Source organism: Phoenix dactylifera, chromosome 4 (assembly GCF_051530095.1).
Source record: "Phoenix dactylifera cultivar Ajwa chromosome 4, Ajwa_hap1_PhDact_Kaust_v1.1, whole genome shotgun sequence".
NCBI classification, from domain to species: domain Eukaryota; kingdom Viridiplantae; phylum Streptophyta; class Magnoliopsida; order Arecales; family Arecaceae; genus Phoenix; species Phoenix dactylifera.
Window position 1 is genome coordinate 50,220,986 of NC_143193.1, and position 16,328 is coordinate 50,237,313.

At 35.8% G+C, this 16,328-nt stretch overlaps 1 protein-coding gene across 3 annotated transcripts; it reads left to right on the top strand.

Moving 5' to 3' along the window:
* The first annotated feature begins 548 nt into the window (after positions 1-548).
* On the top strand, positions 549-16,144 carry LOC103720521 (DNAJ heat shock N-terminal domain-containing protein). Of its 3 annotated transcripts, XM_088720408.2 has the most exons (11): positions 549-982; positions 1,419-1,478; positions 1,598-1,680; positions 3,228-3,381; positions 5,967-6,096; positions 6,569-6,727; positions 6,823-7,001; positions 7,851-7,931; positions 13,325-13,480; positions 15,840-15,920; positions 16,011-16,144. In XM_088720408.2, exons 1-10 carry the CDS (start codon positions 893-895, stop codon positions 15,915-15,917), a joined length of 1,170 nt encoding a protein of 389 aa, XP_088576534.1. In that variant the 5' UTR covers positions 549-892; the 3' UTR covers positions 15,918-15,920; positions 16,011-16,144. The 3 variants fall into 3 exon arrangements, with proteins under 3 accessions (XP_088576534.1, XP_038989454.1, XP_008808481.1); XM_039133526.3 differs by having other exon boundaries at positions 15,840-16,144; XM_008810259.6 differs by having other exon boundaries at positions 13,346-13,480; positions 15,840-16,144.
* The last annotated feature ends 184 nt before the right edge of the window (positions 16,145-16,328 follow it).

Consider the following 16,328-nt stretch of genomic DNA (forward strand, 5'->3'; position numbering starts at 1 on the left):
TAATTCACTATCACTATTGGAGTTTCTTTAATCTATCAAATTTCATCAATCATGTAGTTTGAACTCATTAGGAAATGATGTAAAAGTTCTTTATTTTTTTTGATAAAAATAAGGGGCAGAAATATTTAGATTTTAAATTTGAAATCTCCCTCATCCAGAGTGTTTTGGTTGGTAAGCAGCTAGCCAATACACTTAAGTTGAAAGAATTAAAAACTAAGGTAGCCTGAAATGGGCAAGACAAAAGGGGGACAAATTTTATTATTTGTTATTTAAATAAACAATTTTTTTCTTTGATGAATTTTTTCCACTCATGTATCTTAATAAATTATGTAATTATTTACCATAACAAAATTTATCTTTCCTAGGAGAGGTCTTTGTTTGAAACCTCAAAACATATAAAGAATCCTATACATACTTCCACAAGACAAGGTAATGTCCCTGAAAGCACTCAAGATGCAAGAAGTTTGGTGACCTCCAATCCTGATTTCCTGGTCGCCACCGCCTGCGCGCCGAAAACTATATACCCCACAAACCGTAATCATCACCTCGCCAGCTAATTTTCAAAATCCCTCGCGAGAGCGCCAGCCCACCCTTCACACCCTCCACCCACCCATAAGGAATATGGGACTAAACAAACAAAGCCATCATTCAATTAAAAAACAAAGCGCCTCTCCGGCTTCTCCTCCTCCCTTCTCCACCCTCCCCACCTCCATATCTTCCCCCCTCCCCCAATTCTTTAATCTCTCTTGCGGAACTGGAAAGATGGCGATGTGGGGCTCCGAAACCGCCACCTTTTTTTTTTTTTTCCTCTCCCACCATCCCTCTTGTTGGGAGAGAGAAGGGCGAAGGATCTGGGAGGCGGAGGAAGAAGGGCAGGTAGGGAGGGGAGGAGATGGCGACGAAGGAGACGGAGTATTACGACGTGCTCGGTGTCAGCCCCTACGCTACCGAGGAGGAGATCCGCAAAGCCTATTATCTCAAGGTGGGTTCCTAGGATAGAAACAAAATCCTAGTTTTCTTTTTCCCCTTGTTAGTTCGCTATCGTTATGGTCTTGATGCCCGGAGGTGGAGTGTGTTGGGTTAGGGTTTCATCGAAGCAGCAAAGACTCACGTTTCTTGATTTATATTTCTGTTTTTATGTCAGTGTGGGCTTTTTTTGGGAAGAATTAGAGAAAGAGAGAAATAAAGGAAGACCTAGTTTTTTTTTTTCCGGCTTCTTGTTATGATAAGTTTATGGTTTTGATTTCTAGAGCGGGGTGCATTGGATTAGGTTTCACCAATTTGTTGATTTATGGTTCTGTTATTTCTTACCCAGACCAGTGATCTTTCTTGAGTTGTTCAAGTGTTAGTTGTGTTTGCTATGATCCTATATCTATCCTTTCTTTGGTATTGAGGAGTTCATGGTTGCATTAATGCAGGCGAGGCAAGTCCATCCTGATAAAAATCCAAATGATCCGCAGGCAGCTGAGAGATTTCAGGTGAGTTGAAGCTAAAAAGCTGTTAATGTTTCTGGCATGATTTGCATTGAAATATATAATATAGATTGATTGATTGTATGAGAAGCTTCTTGAGTAATTGGAACTGCGGCTCCTTGCAGGAACTTGGAGAGGCTTATCAGGTACTAAGCGACCCAGTGCAAAGAAGGGCTTATGATGGATTTGGTAAAAATAGCATATCTAGGTAAGCTACGTTATTGCTTGGTTGTATAGATAGATGGCCTCATTCTTGTTAGATACCATGATGAAAGACGATGATGATGAAATAGAGATTTGATAACCCATGCAATTCTACGCATTGTCTACAGTGTACAGTAGGTGCTACCTCTTGATAGATCATGACAGAACTTCCTAGAATAGTTAATGGACAAAAATTTGTACGTAAAGGAACATCGTACAATAATTTCTTTCCTCTTCTTCCAGTACCTTACAAGCTTCTGTCTTCCCATTCTTCATTTTGAGCTCTATATTTGACATGATTTTGGATCGTGGCCTTTTAAGTTTGATCTGTCGATCATGTTCCGGTCAGTTGATTTCAAGGCACCTATTTCATGCTTACAGTGCTGAGATTGGGCTTGGCTTAAAGAGTTTGTTTTGGCACTCTTATTTTTGGTGATGATAGGGTCATTTCAAGAATTGATCTTATTGGTAATCACAATAAGCAAACTTATTTGCAATTTTTCAAACAAAAGACCTAGGAAAACTCTACCAATTTCCAAGGACTGAAGTTGATCTGAAATATGGATGTTACGTTATCTCTTTAGTGAGTCATGCTTCCCTTATCACACTCTAGCTGACGCAACATAATTAATGTGTTGGACACCTATCACAAGATATGGATATCGCATTGTGCACAACCAATTAAAATGGCTGTTGTGTCACAAGATAACCAGAGGTCATGCTTTTCAACTTGGGAGCTAGTTTGTGCCAACAGCATGATTGTTTTGCTTTGTTGCCTTGGATAAGCAAAATAGGGTGCATCAAATGGTTTCTTTTATCACCTACCTTTTCCACTCTGTTCTCTTTGCTTGATTCAATGCCAATTCAGTATGCTTCTGATTTCTTTATATCTCTAAAAGTGCATTTCATTCTTGTGAGAGTCACCTTGACTTATCAAAAACTTTTTATGACCTTGTGTAGTGTGCCTCTTTCCAAAAATCTTTTACTTTGGGGGAAGGACTGCCACTAAATTTTCCTGTAGTTGTACATTCTATTGGCAAGATAAATACATTGGAATCTACTGGTCTTTTGCTACACCATGCTGCACAAAATTCCAATATAATACCTTTAATCATGCTAGATATTTAAATTGTTAATCCTGCATAGACTCATACATTTGAGGACATACTTTACAAATTCTAGATCCTCTCTAGAGGACATACTTTACAAATTCTAGATCCTCTCTAGAGGACATTAGGAGCTTGATGTGCCATGTGTTTTTGACAGTGTGAACATTGCAAATTTAATGACACAAGGATAAAAATTAAAATGTTTATTTTTGAAAACATTAAAGTCCATTAATTAAGGAGGAAGCACAAGGAATGGACAAACATTACAACAGGAAATAAAATAAAAGAATAGGAACGAACAGATAGTCAAATGATTTATTTCTCTTTGCAAATCTTCTCATTTCTTCAGTTTGTATAACTTAGAATTCTATTAATATTTACTCATCAAAATTTTTCGGTTATTTTAAAATTTCTACTATACCAATTTTTTGCATCACTTCAGGGAAAACATGTTAGACGCCACTGCTGTCTTTACTCTACTTTTTGGAAGCGAACTATTTGAGGATTATATAGGACACCTTGCTGTGGCATCAATGGCTTCCACTGAATTAACTAGCGAAAATGACAATCCTTTGAAACTTCAAGATAGATTGAAGGTAAGTACAGAAACAAGGCTTCAGTAATTTTTTTGAACTGTCTGCATGGCAATATTTTCCAAATCAAATCCTCCAGTTTGGAATTATGACATGCCATTTGTTTATACATGTATCACAGAGTGTGCATATTCATGTTTGTTGGTTTTAATGTATTAGAATTTTTGGTCCATATAATGTCATATTTTATGTACAATTACTGAACTAGCATTATTATTGATACATCTCAGAAGTGCTCTATTATCAGAACGATGATTCTTGACAATGGAAACTGATATTTTACCAGGTTGTCAGTGCTCGCTTATTATAAATAATGTGGTTTGACATCTAACTTGAGTGTATCATTGGGTTGAATGAAGGTAGAGCCTTCATAAATCCAATTTTAATCAGAAATCAAAGTCTTACATGCTAGAAAATGATCAACTCGATAGCCTCTTATTCCTATGCTTATTTTGGTCTTCCTTGTGATGTGTGATGGAATCTTTTCTCCCTCTAATGGTTTTCCCATAAGATAACATACTCTGCCTGTTCAGTTTTGGTCATGCATCATTCTAAAGTTAAATGCTCAATCAATTGCGATAGCTCGCAATTTTCTTCAACAGGCACACACCCCACTTCTCCTAATGATATCAGCAGTATGTTTTCTTCAGCATTCTCCAAATGCGAATGATATCAGCTGTTGTTTCTAGCTCTTTGGTGAACTCCATATGTTTCTAACTCCTCAGTCTTCTCTAAATGTGGTTTAACGAGTTGCTATGTACTTAAATACATTTCCCTTTAACCTTAGCATGTCTTCTACTCCTTTGAGTCCCTTGAGAACTGTACTTTATCATTCACCTCAACTTTCCAGCAGCTATTACTTGTCTCTGAATTCCATTTAGATTGGATGATGGTAAAGATGGATATAAACAAACACATGCTGAGGAATTTAATGGCTCATTACTCTTATGATATGCACAGAATTGTTCAGTTTGCAATGTGATTCACTCAGTCATATATGTCAATCAAGTTTCAGTATGCTGCGCCATCACATTATGTTAATATTAATGAAATCATGGTTATACATATGTTCTCTGTTTAGTGTCCATTTGCCCTTGCCTGTTTATCTACCTGCATGCCCTAAGCTCCCACCCTCCCACACACACAGCCCAACACATGCCAAGCCTTACCTCCGTTAAACTACAATTGTGGGGGAGGAAAACAGGGTAAAGGGAGCTATAGTAATACCAAAAATGCTAGGTTTGTCACTAGGGGTGTCTATCAGGTAGGAAGTTCTACCTCATCTTCAATCAAAAACATAAGAATTGTATAAAAAATTGTTACAAAAAAAGGGATCATGATGAAGGCAACCTGTAAACATTTTCTTTCCTTTTTATAAATTTATTATGAGGGAAAACCATGCCCAAGATAGTCAAGCATGCTTACTCAACTTAACTGTATTACTTAACATTATGCCAATAATTGTATCTTTGATGACCATAACATCAACATTTCTTGGGTTCGTATTGGGACTTGATTTGGAAATGATGGAATTAGATCAAATTCATATTATAGACTTGAGCGAGTTTAATTATATGATTTTATATATGAAGCCATGATTTTGAGCCATTTAAGATGAACTATTGTTAGTTTGGTAGGGTTTTATCTTTGTAACTAGTTTGACAATAGATAGGATCTAATGCTGGACACAATCTTATAGGTCATAAATTGGTACTGGGCCTTAATTCTTTGCTTTTTTAAAAATTCATTTTAAAAATGATTATAGGTGTGTGCATTATTAATTTGATAAGTGGTTATGGGGATTATAGATTCATCAACATAAATAAAGATTTAAAATACAAATTGAATTGTCATATAATGGATGTTACTTGTTTTTATAGCTTAAAAATTCATGTTGGGTATGCAAATCAAGAAGCCACACCATTGATCATGATCTTCACATCTTGAACACACATGAACCAAAATTTAGCAGCTATTGATACTTCTAAACTACAATCAAGCAATTACTGTACTTGATGTTAATTCTCCCCATCTTTTTTTTTCTTTTTTTGGGTTTTTAGTTGATGTGTATCATGATATGTGTGAATTCTCAATTTTGAATCTTCCATAGTGTTATGCACATTGATAAGACTGAAGCTTGTAATAAACTTCAAATATTAACTTGTTGCCAGCACCATGAGTTTTAGACAATTGATATAAGAGTTTAATTGTTCATGAGATTCATAATATTATAAATTAAATCCTTTGGGCTATTTCTTCACAATCATTGATGAATACATATATATATGCCATCCTTCTGTGATGTATTCTTTAGAGAAGCTATCGTTGGCTAAGCTGACATTGCACTTCCCATTTTTCTTCCAGAAACATGTTGTCTAAAGCACCAGTTTTTATGCAAGGTTTTAAGTGATTGACAGCATATGCACTTTGTGTTCATTTTTGTGTCATGCTGTTTTCTAGTTGGAGAAATTGGTTTGAACTCAAAATCTCCCCAACTAAGCAGCTCTTTTAAATTTTTATTATTTAAGTCTAAAGGTATTCTAGTTGAAATTTGAATTTATTTTAGTTCTTTGTTTATTTTCATTAAGGCTATACAGAGAGAAAGGGAAGAAAAACTTGCCAAGTTTTTGAGAGATTTCCTTAACCTGTATGTTCACGGCAACAAAGAGGGATTCTTTCATCATGCAGAAGCTGAAGCAAAGCGACTTTCTAACACAGGTTGTAGTCCAAACATTTATAATGTGCATGAAATGGTAAAGGTTTTTGGTCTGATTGGTTTTATGTTCTTGCTATATATATGCGCGCACACAAATTTGGAACTCTTTACCAAATCAAGATCACAGTTCCAGCCTTTCTTTTTAAAGCCAACGATTGACTTTTCATCAAGTCCTCACCATTTTCATCTGGGCTGAGTACTGTCATCAAGTGGTTTTGCTTGAGAAGAAAATTGATGTTATCATATCTAATTGTTTATGGTGGTCTTGGTTTCAACTCTCTGCTTATTTCTGTAGAATTTTAGAATGCTGGACTTCTTTTCCACAATATTATTTTGCTGTCACTATATTAACCCTATTTTAAGTACTATTTTGTTTGTTCATATTTAAACAATACACATGACAAGTGATACATATATAAAGCCCAAAATGATAGAGGCAAGTTTCAATTTTTCTTCCTTGTTTTGCAAATACAGCTTTTGGAGTAGATATTCTACACACCATTGGCTATGTCTATGCAAGACAGGCTGCAAAAGAGCTGGGCAAGAAGGTCATGTATTTAGGGGTGCCATTTTTGACTGAATGGGTGCGAAACAAAGGCCATTTTTGGAAGTCACAAATTACAGCAGCAAAAGGTTTAGTTTTGAAGTGTTCTCTCATGCAAATCTGTAATAACTTTGGAACTTTGTCCTAATTATTGACTACTTTGCTGGAAAAACATTTGGCCCAGGTGCTTTACAATTGTTGCAGCTGCAAGAAGACATCTGCCGCCAAATCAACAAAGATGGCAGTGGTGCTGAGAAAGATATTGAGTTACACATCCGGATGAACAAGGACTTGATGATGAACTCACTATGGAAACTGAATGTAGTAGATATTGAAGTAACCCTTTTACATGTATGCCAAATGGTATGTTGAAAGGATTTGTTGCTGTGTTCCTATGCCTTATAAATCAATCATGAAATAAAACCTCTACGGCTGGCATATGAATTAAAAATTCCTACTTTTATGCCAGGTTAGTGTATGGTTGGAAATTCATCATCTTAACAGCTTCACATGAAATAGAGTGAGGCAGCAGGAAAAGCACTGTCTCAAAATATTCTTAGTAGAGCACACACTTAGATGCCATCTTATATCAAATGACCATAGGACTGGACATATTAAATCTGTTGCTCTTATTCCATTCACAAAGCTCTTTTGCTGAAAATTGTTAGTCAGGCTCAATCATCTCTTTTGTTTCTAGGCCAAAAAATCTTTTTGAAAAATATTTGTTTGTACTGTCTTTTTTTAACATGGATGGCGGTTGTGAGGAAAGACATGGAGAAGCTTGGAGTCACATCAGAGGTGGCTCTAAAAAGGAATACTTTGGAGAATAAGGATCCATGAAGTGGACCCCAAATAGGTGGGAGAAACTGGATGGTTATGGTTATAGCTGTTTGTTTGTAGTCTTTCATCTAGATATTTTTATATGTATGGATTCCATGACATCAATTTATTATTTTTGAAAAAAGAAATAAATTATAAATGTGGAAATGTTGATGATTTCTTTGCAATGGACTGAATTGAATTTCCACTTGAATTTTATCTAAAAGTCATATTACCTTGTTGCTCCTTTTAATTCTTTCCCATCAGTCACATATCTGTTTACACCTTGATTAAGAGAAATGTAGCTCAATCTTTAACTTGTATTTTCACTTCTTTATTGCTTTACATGGCTGGCAGACTTATTTTCTCAGCCTTTGTCAAATTGGTTCATAGGTATTGCAAGAAAGCAATGTCAAGAAGGAGGAACTTAGGGCCCGAGCACTAGCTTTGAAAATTCTTGGAAAAGTTTTTCAGGTATAATGATAATATCTATACTTTTGCTGTTGCCATTTGATTTATCTATAGATTTTAGCCTTGATAAACTTTGCTAATTTTTCTTGGATAAGGTTCTTTTATTTTGCCTGCTTCAAGTTGCTGATGCATGGACATGGGGTTGAGAGTCAAATCTTGTCATGTATAAAAAAGTCTAAATTGTGAAGATCAAGAAATCAGAAATTAGACATTTATCTGTAAAAAATAAATAAGATAATAAAATATTAGAAACTACTACAAAAAGTTAAACTATTAAATGTAAAGAGAATAATCTTTTTCATGGCTTCTTTCCATGCTTTTTATCATGTTTTAGATGCTCAGATTTGTTTATGCTGTACATCTTTGCTAGTTTAAATAAATATAATTTTTTATGTCTTGAATTTCCGAGGATGACTTGTTGACATTTTACAACATGTGGACATGTATCGGCTCGTCTCAAGGTCTTCCGTATTGCCCCATACCTTTTTGTTGTACATCTCTACTAGTTTAAATATATATAATTTTTTGTCTTGAATTTTCGAGTATGACTTGTGGACATGTTACAACACGTGGATATGTATCAGCTCATCTCAAGGTCTACCGCATTGCCAGGTATGGGGTGTACTGTATCGTACCAAGAGAAAATCGGTACAAAACGCACATTCAAGTCAGTGCAAGCCCTATACTGCCCCATACCAAGGTGCGTACTGCCCCGTACCGAGGTGCGTATTGCCCCATACCGAGACACACAGAGATGAAAATTGAAAAAATGGGTAAAAAAGCTATTTCGATACAGAAGTGTACCGTACCATATCATATCGAGTCGATAAGGTACCGATATGGTACCCGGTACCGAGGTTGCAGACCTTGGCTCATCTTTGTAGGTGGTTGCAGTAGTGCATGAACCATTGCTACAACTACATGGTAAAGAACATTTTGGTGCTTTCATTAATAATTTCTCTTTATTAAGATAGTAATACTATGCATGTTAACAATCATGATTCAATTGAAGTGGACATTGAAGAAATCATAATAACAATGAAAGCAAACAAACCTTATTCCAACCACATTTATTGTGTTTCACAAAAGTTGAAGTATTGATGCTGGTGGGGGTGCTAATTATCCGTCAGTAGAGTACATGTGCCATGTTGGCATGTCTCGTGCACCATGCACTAAAAAGAAAATTCAAGATCTCTTTTTAAATTAAAGTATTAAAAGAAGATTTAAATAGACGTCATGTTGACTAGTGTTGTATACTAGCACTAGCTCGGTATGGTGTGCGCCGACTGAGCTAGGACTATATTTCCAGCACTTGAAACCATGGTTTCACCATCCAGTACTATCGTGATAATGTCCATTACCCTTGAAAATCTTTGAAACCTTTAATGAATCTTATTCCACTACCTTGATTCACATGGATGTTGTAGGCTTGCAAACCCCCTCTCCCATCTCTTGGTGCTACGCAAAGAATTGTGTTTATCTTTTATTGCAAAAGCCAAAATCTTAATAGCAAATAGGAAAAAGAAGAACTAGGATAGATACAAGCTCAGCTCCATGTTGAGGCGAGGGCAGGATCAAACCTAGGTCTCTTGCATCAATATAAGAGACTTTACCAACTTTTTCAGTCGGCAACCTCAATTGCTTAATTAGAGTTTTGAATTTCATCTTTACAAATACTGCTAAAATTGTGTGTGTTACTGAATCCATCTTGGAATACTAGCAAATAATATACACAAAGGTGATAGTTTGAATTTTAGCTACTAGTATATATGTGAATTTTAACACCTAATGTATTATAAGTGCCTTTGTCTTTAATTTCAGTGGCTAAATGATTTACACGATCATATAATATGTTTCTAGAGATGGTTATTACTTTATTAGTTAATTTCGATATTGTTAAGATATTCATTTAGTATGCGGCCTTACAAATTGTGCTGTTCAACTCCGTGGTTTGCTTTCTCAACAAAGTAAACTTGAATATTTTCTCTGTAATTCTTTTTACTAATTCTTGGTCCAAGAAATTTTGGATTTTTCTATAATAAAGGCAAATGAATATTTGAGGTCCATGTTTCTAGCACTTGCCAATAACTCTATACATCATTTTACATTTTCCAATTAGATTACTCATCATGTACTCTATAATTCTTCAGACAGTTAACTCATGTTCCCTGCACAGATAATACAACACAACATACATCCATAAACACATGAACTAAGATAGAGATATATTCATGTGGTTTGTTCTCTCATTTGAGAATCTTTCTAGATTACGCCATATCACTTTGTATGTTGATGTGATTTGGACATCTAATTTGGGGATTTGAGCTTTTACAAAGAGCTTTATACTTAGTATAAGTTAACGAAATATATGTATGTCTCCCTTTAGTGAGTGGCTTTTCTATATGGGCTAGTTGGTCACTTAAATACCTAGAGGGCATTGTGCTAGCTCATATACCGATTTATAAAACTATATGACCGGATGAAGAAACGTGCACTATTTATTGTCTTGTCTTTCTTTTTTATTCTCTTATCTGTCTTATATCTTTCTCTTCCTCGCATTTAGAGGTATACGTTCTACTGTTTCTCTTCTTGTTCATGATCCTTTAAGAATGTATCTAGGCCTTTGCAATGTTATGAATGTGTTTATGCTTGATTTTAGCCCAATGGGCTTCCCATGATTTATATATGATTTTTAGTTAAAGAGTGCTGTGTATCAAGGCATTTTGAAGGTCATTCTTGTACTTTATCCTACATTGGTTTTTGCTTTTCATTTATTTTTTGGAGAACAGCTTGATCTTGAATCTTTCCACTTTTTCTTTTTAATTCTTAGGCATAGATGGTAGGTGAAAAGTATCAAAGACTTAATTCATACAAAATGCAAAAATAGCTTTGAATAAAAGGGCTTTTATGCTAATCCAAAAAATATTTGAACATGAAGTTAATTTTCTTGTTGTGATAGGTAGGAAAAGCCCTTTTTGCACTATTAAAGCTTGGATATTTTCCAAGAAAAATTTCATATATGATTCTTAGGAAGGGCAGTGCTAACAAGCCATGAGTATACCCTTGCTCTGACATCTATGAGTTTTGTCTTGCCCCCTGCCTTTTCTCCTATTTCCACTTTGTCACATGCCCTCCTCTCTATATTCCATTTTCCTATGCCAAACCCCACCTAGACCCTTCACAAATATATTTCCTTTAGAAAACCCTTTGCCAAGTATCAAAGAAAAGATGTTATAAAAATAGGGCGTTACAGTGCACAAGGCTCCTGCCACTATGGGGTTACCCTTTGCAAAAGTATTAAAGAAAGTTGTTATTAAAAATAGGGTGTCACAGTGTACGAGGCTCTTGCCACTATGGGGTTTGGGGAGAGTGATGCATTCTTATCCCTGTCTACAGGGAGGTTGTTTTCTTGTTTCCATCTTGTTACACCCAGGTCATTGAAGCAACCTCACCATTGTGCCAAGGGCTCCCACATAAAGAAAATTTGTTATAATGATTTGAAATCTTGCCTTTTTATTTTGGATTTTACTTTATGTGATTCATGGTGCCACCTTCCCTCTCCAACTCTTCTAATTCTTGATGCACATTGAACGGTCAATATCTCTCTCAAATTTCTTCTAAAAGAATCTCTCTCTTGCTAAGGTCTTGGTTGTTCTCGTAGTTAACCAATAAAAAAATACTTTATCTCCCTACTTTCTCTGCTTTTAAAGTTGTAAGTCGAACTCTCTAGTCCCATGAGTCGCTAAGTCCTCTACTGTTGCAACAATGCTGTCAAACCTTTAATAGGTTTTGTGCCTCTCTCCTTTCCCCATGGGAATAGCCATCCTAGTAAGTCTCTCTCTCTCTCTCTCTCTCTCTCTTTTAATTGTTATTTTTTTCTTGAAGGAGAAAGATGGATGAGAGATCTTTTATTGAAATTGTTCTAAGAAAGCACAAATATATTTGTAGGTTAGTGCTTTCTTTTTTTTTTAAAGAAAAAAGAACATTCTAAAAAAGAAATCACCGATTTAAAAATCTATTATGTTTTCTTTTTCATGGTTATAAAACCATCTGAGTGAAATTGTACTATTTATCTTACAATACTGCCTCGAATGCTTATGCTCGCCTCTCATAATTACTTGTTTTTTTGTGTATCCATATGAAGAGCTGTAAGTTTAAGTGGTCAATAATTTATTAGTACTAGGTACCAACAAAGAGAGATACATTTAATTTTGACAAATTATATATAGCGGAAATTTTATTATATATTATGTAAGACAATTAGACAACTTTTTTGAACATGAGGCCCATTAGTGATAATTATAAATGTAACAAACTTGTAACTAGGAAATTATGCATCAATGTAAATATTATTCAACACATTTAATTAATTTTTAAAACATTTATATCCTATATTAGTATATAATAAAACAAAATTATAATTAGTGTTCAATCAATCGTTAAAGTAGTAATTGTGCCTCATTTAACTAAGCTCTACCCCTATTCTCTGCTTCTCTAGCACTTGAAAATTGGATATCATGCACATTGGAGATTCAAACCATACACATCTTGAACCAAGACATTTCATCTAGTTTTAAATGTAAATGTATGGTCACCCGTGACTTTATTTGATAAATTTACTAAAATTAAATGAACTATATAATGTTGACCCATTCCTCATCAGCTTAAGCTTTTGGGGTCACTTTGTTTATTAACATAGAAGGTGGGCCTTGGTGCGATGGAAATGTTGCTCCATCATGACCTGGGTGTCATAAGTTCGAAAAATGGAAATAACTTCTCTGCAGATGTGGGTTAGTCTATGTACATCATCTGATTTTCTCTAGATATCGTAGTGGTGGGAGCCTCATACATTGTGATGCCCTTTCTAGTTTATTAATGTAGTATCAAAGCACAAGTTGCTGGATATCATAAGTTCGAATCCCTTCTATGCAGCTATTTGTTTATTTAACGTGGCTGAAACACCAATCATTGTGGTTGTTACCTTGAATCATTGCAGTCATTCTGGTCTCTCACTTAGCAGCGGGAATCTTCTACCTAAAGTAATGTACTTGCCTCTTTAGTCTCTACAAAATTTTACCTAAGTGCTTCTTTGCCTAAAGTGCTTCTAAAACATTTACTTTCTTGCACCAGTACTCATTGCCATCACATGCGGCTTGGACCATGCATGTTTGGTGATTATCAACTACATCTAGGCTAAAGAGCACTGTTTAAAGAGATTGTTGTTACCGTTCTGTGTCATTTGATGTTCTTAGATTTCTTGGAATATCTAAATACTTGTGTATGGCTGTTGAGCAAATTGTTAAGTCGTTTTAATTTTCAATTCTTGCAGAACACCTAATTTATGGTGCTGATGATGGTTCTATCTTTGGGATGGAACTTACAAATTTAATGTTTAGATTCTATGTTCATGTTTACAGGGAGAAAGACATGCATTACCTTCTGGTACATCAAAACAGAAAAACATTCCAGATGACGGTGAGAGCAGTTCTGATGCTAGTTCTGTTGAGGATCTACCACGGACGCTTTCATATCGGACTCCTTTACTTACTCAGGCAAGTCTGAAGGCCTTAATTCCCCCCTTTCCCCCTCGTACCATCTAATGCATCTTCATGCTCTGTAGGCATGTCATGTTTGTGTAGGGCATACTTCTGTTATCAGTAGCTTCTTCTTTCTACTGAATAGGTAATGTTCAGTTATTGTAGGAGTTGCCAGTAGGGTTCCCCAAAAATCATATAAATCGTTATTAAACTGCACAGTACGCTTCTATATTAGTTTAACTGCTCAACCTGAAGAAAAACATTAAACATCAACTATTTTCTCCCCCAAAATCAATAGAAATTGTATAGCATGTGACAACAAACAATTAGTTGATGTTAAAATACTAGAACATAAATTAATTTGCATTATCGTGTAAGTAGGCACTTCGGTAAATGGGGCATTGCCCCAAGGGCTACACCTCTGCTTTACAAGTGGAGCTTTCATGTTAATTTTTTTGGGTGGTGCATCCCCAAGTATTTGGACCTAGGTAATTATTACACTGCATAGGTCTCCCTGGTTTTTTTTTGAAAACAAAGAGGCACCTTTAAATCGATCTTGCACTTTGGTAGGTATTGACCAGGTGGTCTAGAAATATGGTGAACGGTGAAACCTTTAAAGATTCATGTGGCCTAATACCATCTAAAAGGGATGTTTACTTGCCAAGATCAGGTAGTATGGACTTGAGAAGTACCGTGTTCGTTCAAAGGGTTTGACTGAAAGCTACAGTGATGTCAATGGGCCAGGTCTGGCAAATCATATTCATGAATAGGCTTGATTTGATGACCTGGCTTGAAATATTATAAAATTACCTGCTAATCAGCCTGCTGCCTTCAAGTCATTTGTATCCGACTTCTCTAATTTCCTCTGCTCTATCATTCTTTCTTTTCTCCTTGAGAAACTGGTTGAATGCTGGTGTTGTTTTCTATCTGGTATGTGGATTAGTGATTTATATGGATTTTCCATGTTAACTACTGCATGGACATGCTGTCTATAAATCTCCTTCAAGGTGATACTTAAGGGAGCCCTTTGCATGATAAATTTGAGATTTGAAAAAGTAAAATATGAACTTGTTTGGATTTGTCCATTGCGAGTATGCTGTACCGGTCTAAATCGGACGGTACCAAAGCGTACCATACCGGTTTGGTATCGGTATTCGATATGGGTGGCGTACCAACACTCGGTATGCCAAAAAATTCTGTACTATACCGTATCGACATTGTGCTAGTGTGGCACCGGTACGGGTTTCGTACCGAGACGGCGAACCTTGGTCCATTGTTTCTCACTTGCTGTAGACTATGTTTTTTCTAGTCCATGTTATCTCGAAGAAAAATTAAGAACAAAACTTAATATATGCACTTTTGACAAGATCTAATCGCACACCCTCTCCCTGACATGTGGGTTCCAACAGGTGGCACCTGCATGCCAAGTGATAAGGTTTATGTTTAAATGCTACCCTACAGTTAGCTGGGTAGGTGAGGTTGAAACATTTTCTAGAAATATCTTGAGATTACCTTTATCAGCCTTGTGATTTTATTTATTTATTTATTTTTGTTTTGAATGTAGCTATTGCCGAAAACAAAATAATCTTTTACAATTAAAATACGTGCTTATGCATTTACATACATGCATAGACAAGTGAATGCATACCTATACGCACATCTGAGCATGCTGCAAGCTTGTGTATGTTCCATATTTTTGCCTCTCTATTACACTGTACAATGTTTAATTTCATATTCCTCCATAGCTTACGCTCGTCTTTATTGGGTATGTGAAATTAAACTTCTCAAGGCATGATAGTCATACTAATTTCCTTTGCATTATCGTACACAAAAACTTTTTGGTTAGTTAAGTGTCCAAAGATGGCATTTTTTGACTCTGGGTTGATCGAATAGTAGGCCTGGATACTTATGCATCTATTTAATGGGGGGACTTCGTTTGCCCTCTCATCTTCCTCATCTTCCCCCTCTCAATGTACCATTAAAGTTGCAAATTGTGGATTTCTCTCTGTAGCCTCAGTTGATTGATTAAATCTCTATGTCGGTTTTTTTTTAATAATTTTTTTTATTATTTTGTTAAAGCCTAAAAAGAATGTAGTGCTTAGACTGTCTCCTATATGTGTCAGTGCCATACCCCTAACCCATATCTCAGTTCAACTGACCATGTATATGGCTAATTTTTATAATTATGCAATTGCTCCACTTTATAATTTTTTGCAGATACGGTTAATTTCGTGCATTAGTTTCCAATATCTCAGTTACATGGTAATGCAGACTTTATTTGAAAATCCACTCAGACCAGAATTTTAGTAATCTAGCAAACATCATGAATGCAGATGCCTCCACAGACTGAAGTTTTATTTTGCTAATGTTCTAGGGTATTGGCAGGCTCTTTAGATGCCTTTGTAATCCAGCATATGATGTAGATGATGATTTTGAGCCCCAAAGCAAGTGATGAGTAAGAAGCTATCAGCTACCATTTAGTATGTACTTGCTTGCACAGGTCAATTTCAGTCCATTGCTAATGGATTTCCTTTTATGATTGAAGCCTTTTCTTTCCCTGCAAACATTTGTATCAGACTTAGAGAGGCCGACGTTTCTGTAATATGTATATTTAAAGAAGGGTGTGCCTGACAATCTCCATTTAAGCGGTTGATAAGATGTCTGAAGCTATGCTATTCATCTCTGTTTGGCACACCTGGCATGTTTTTCAAGCCAATGAAAACAATCACAATTTGACACTAAATATGATGCTGTGAAGCCGCCAGACATGACCCCAGCGGGATTAGCCCCGAAAATTATGAACACTTGTCTACGGCAGAGTTCTGAAGAGAGCCAGGGCGTTTTCCCCTTTCCGACCGGAGTA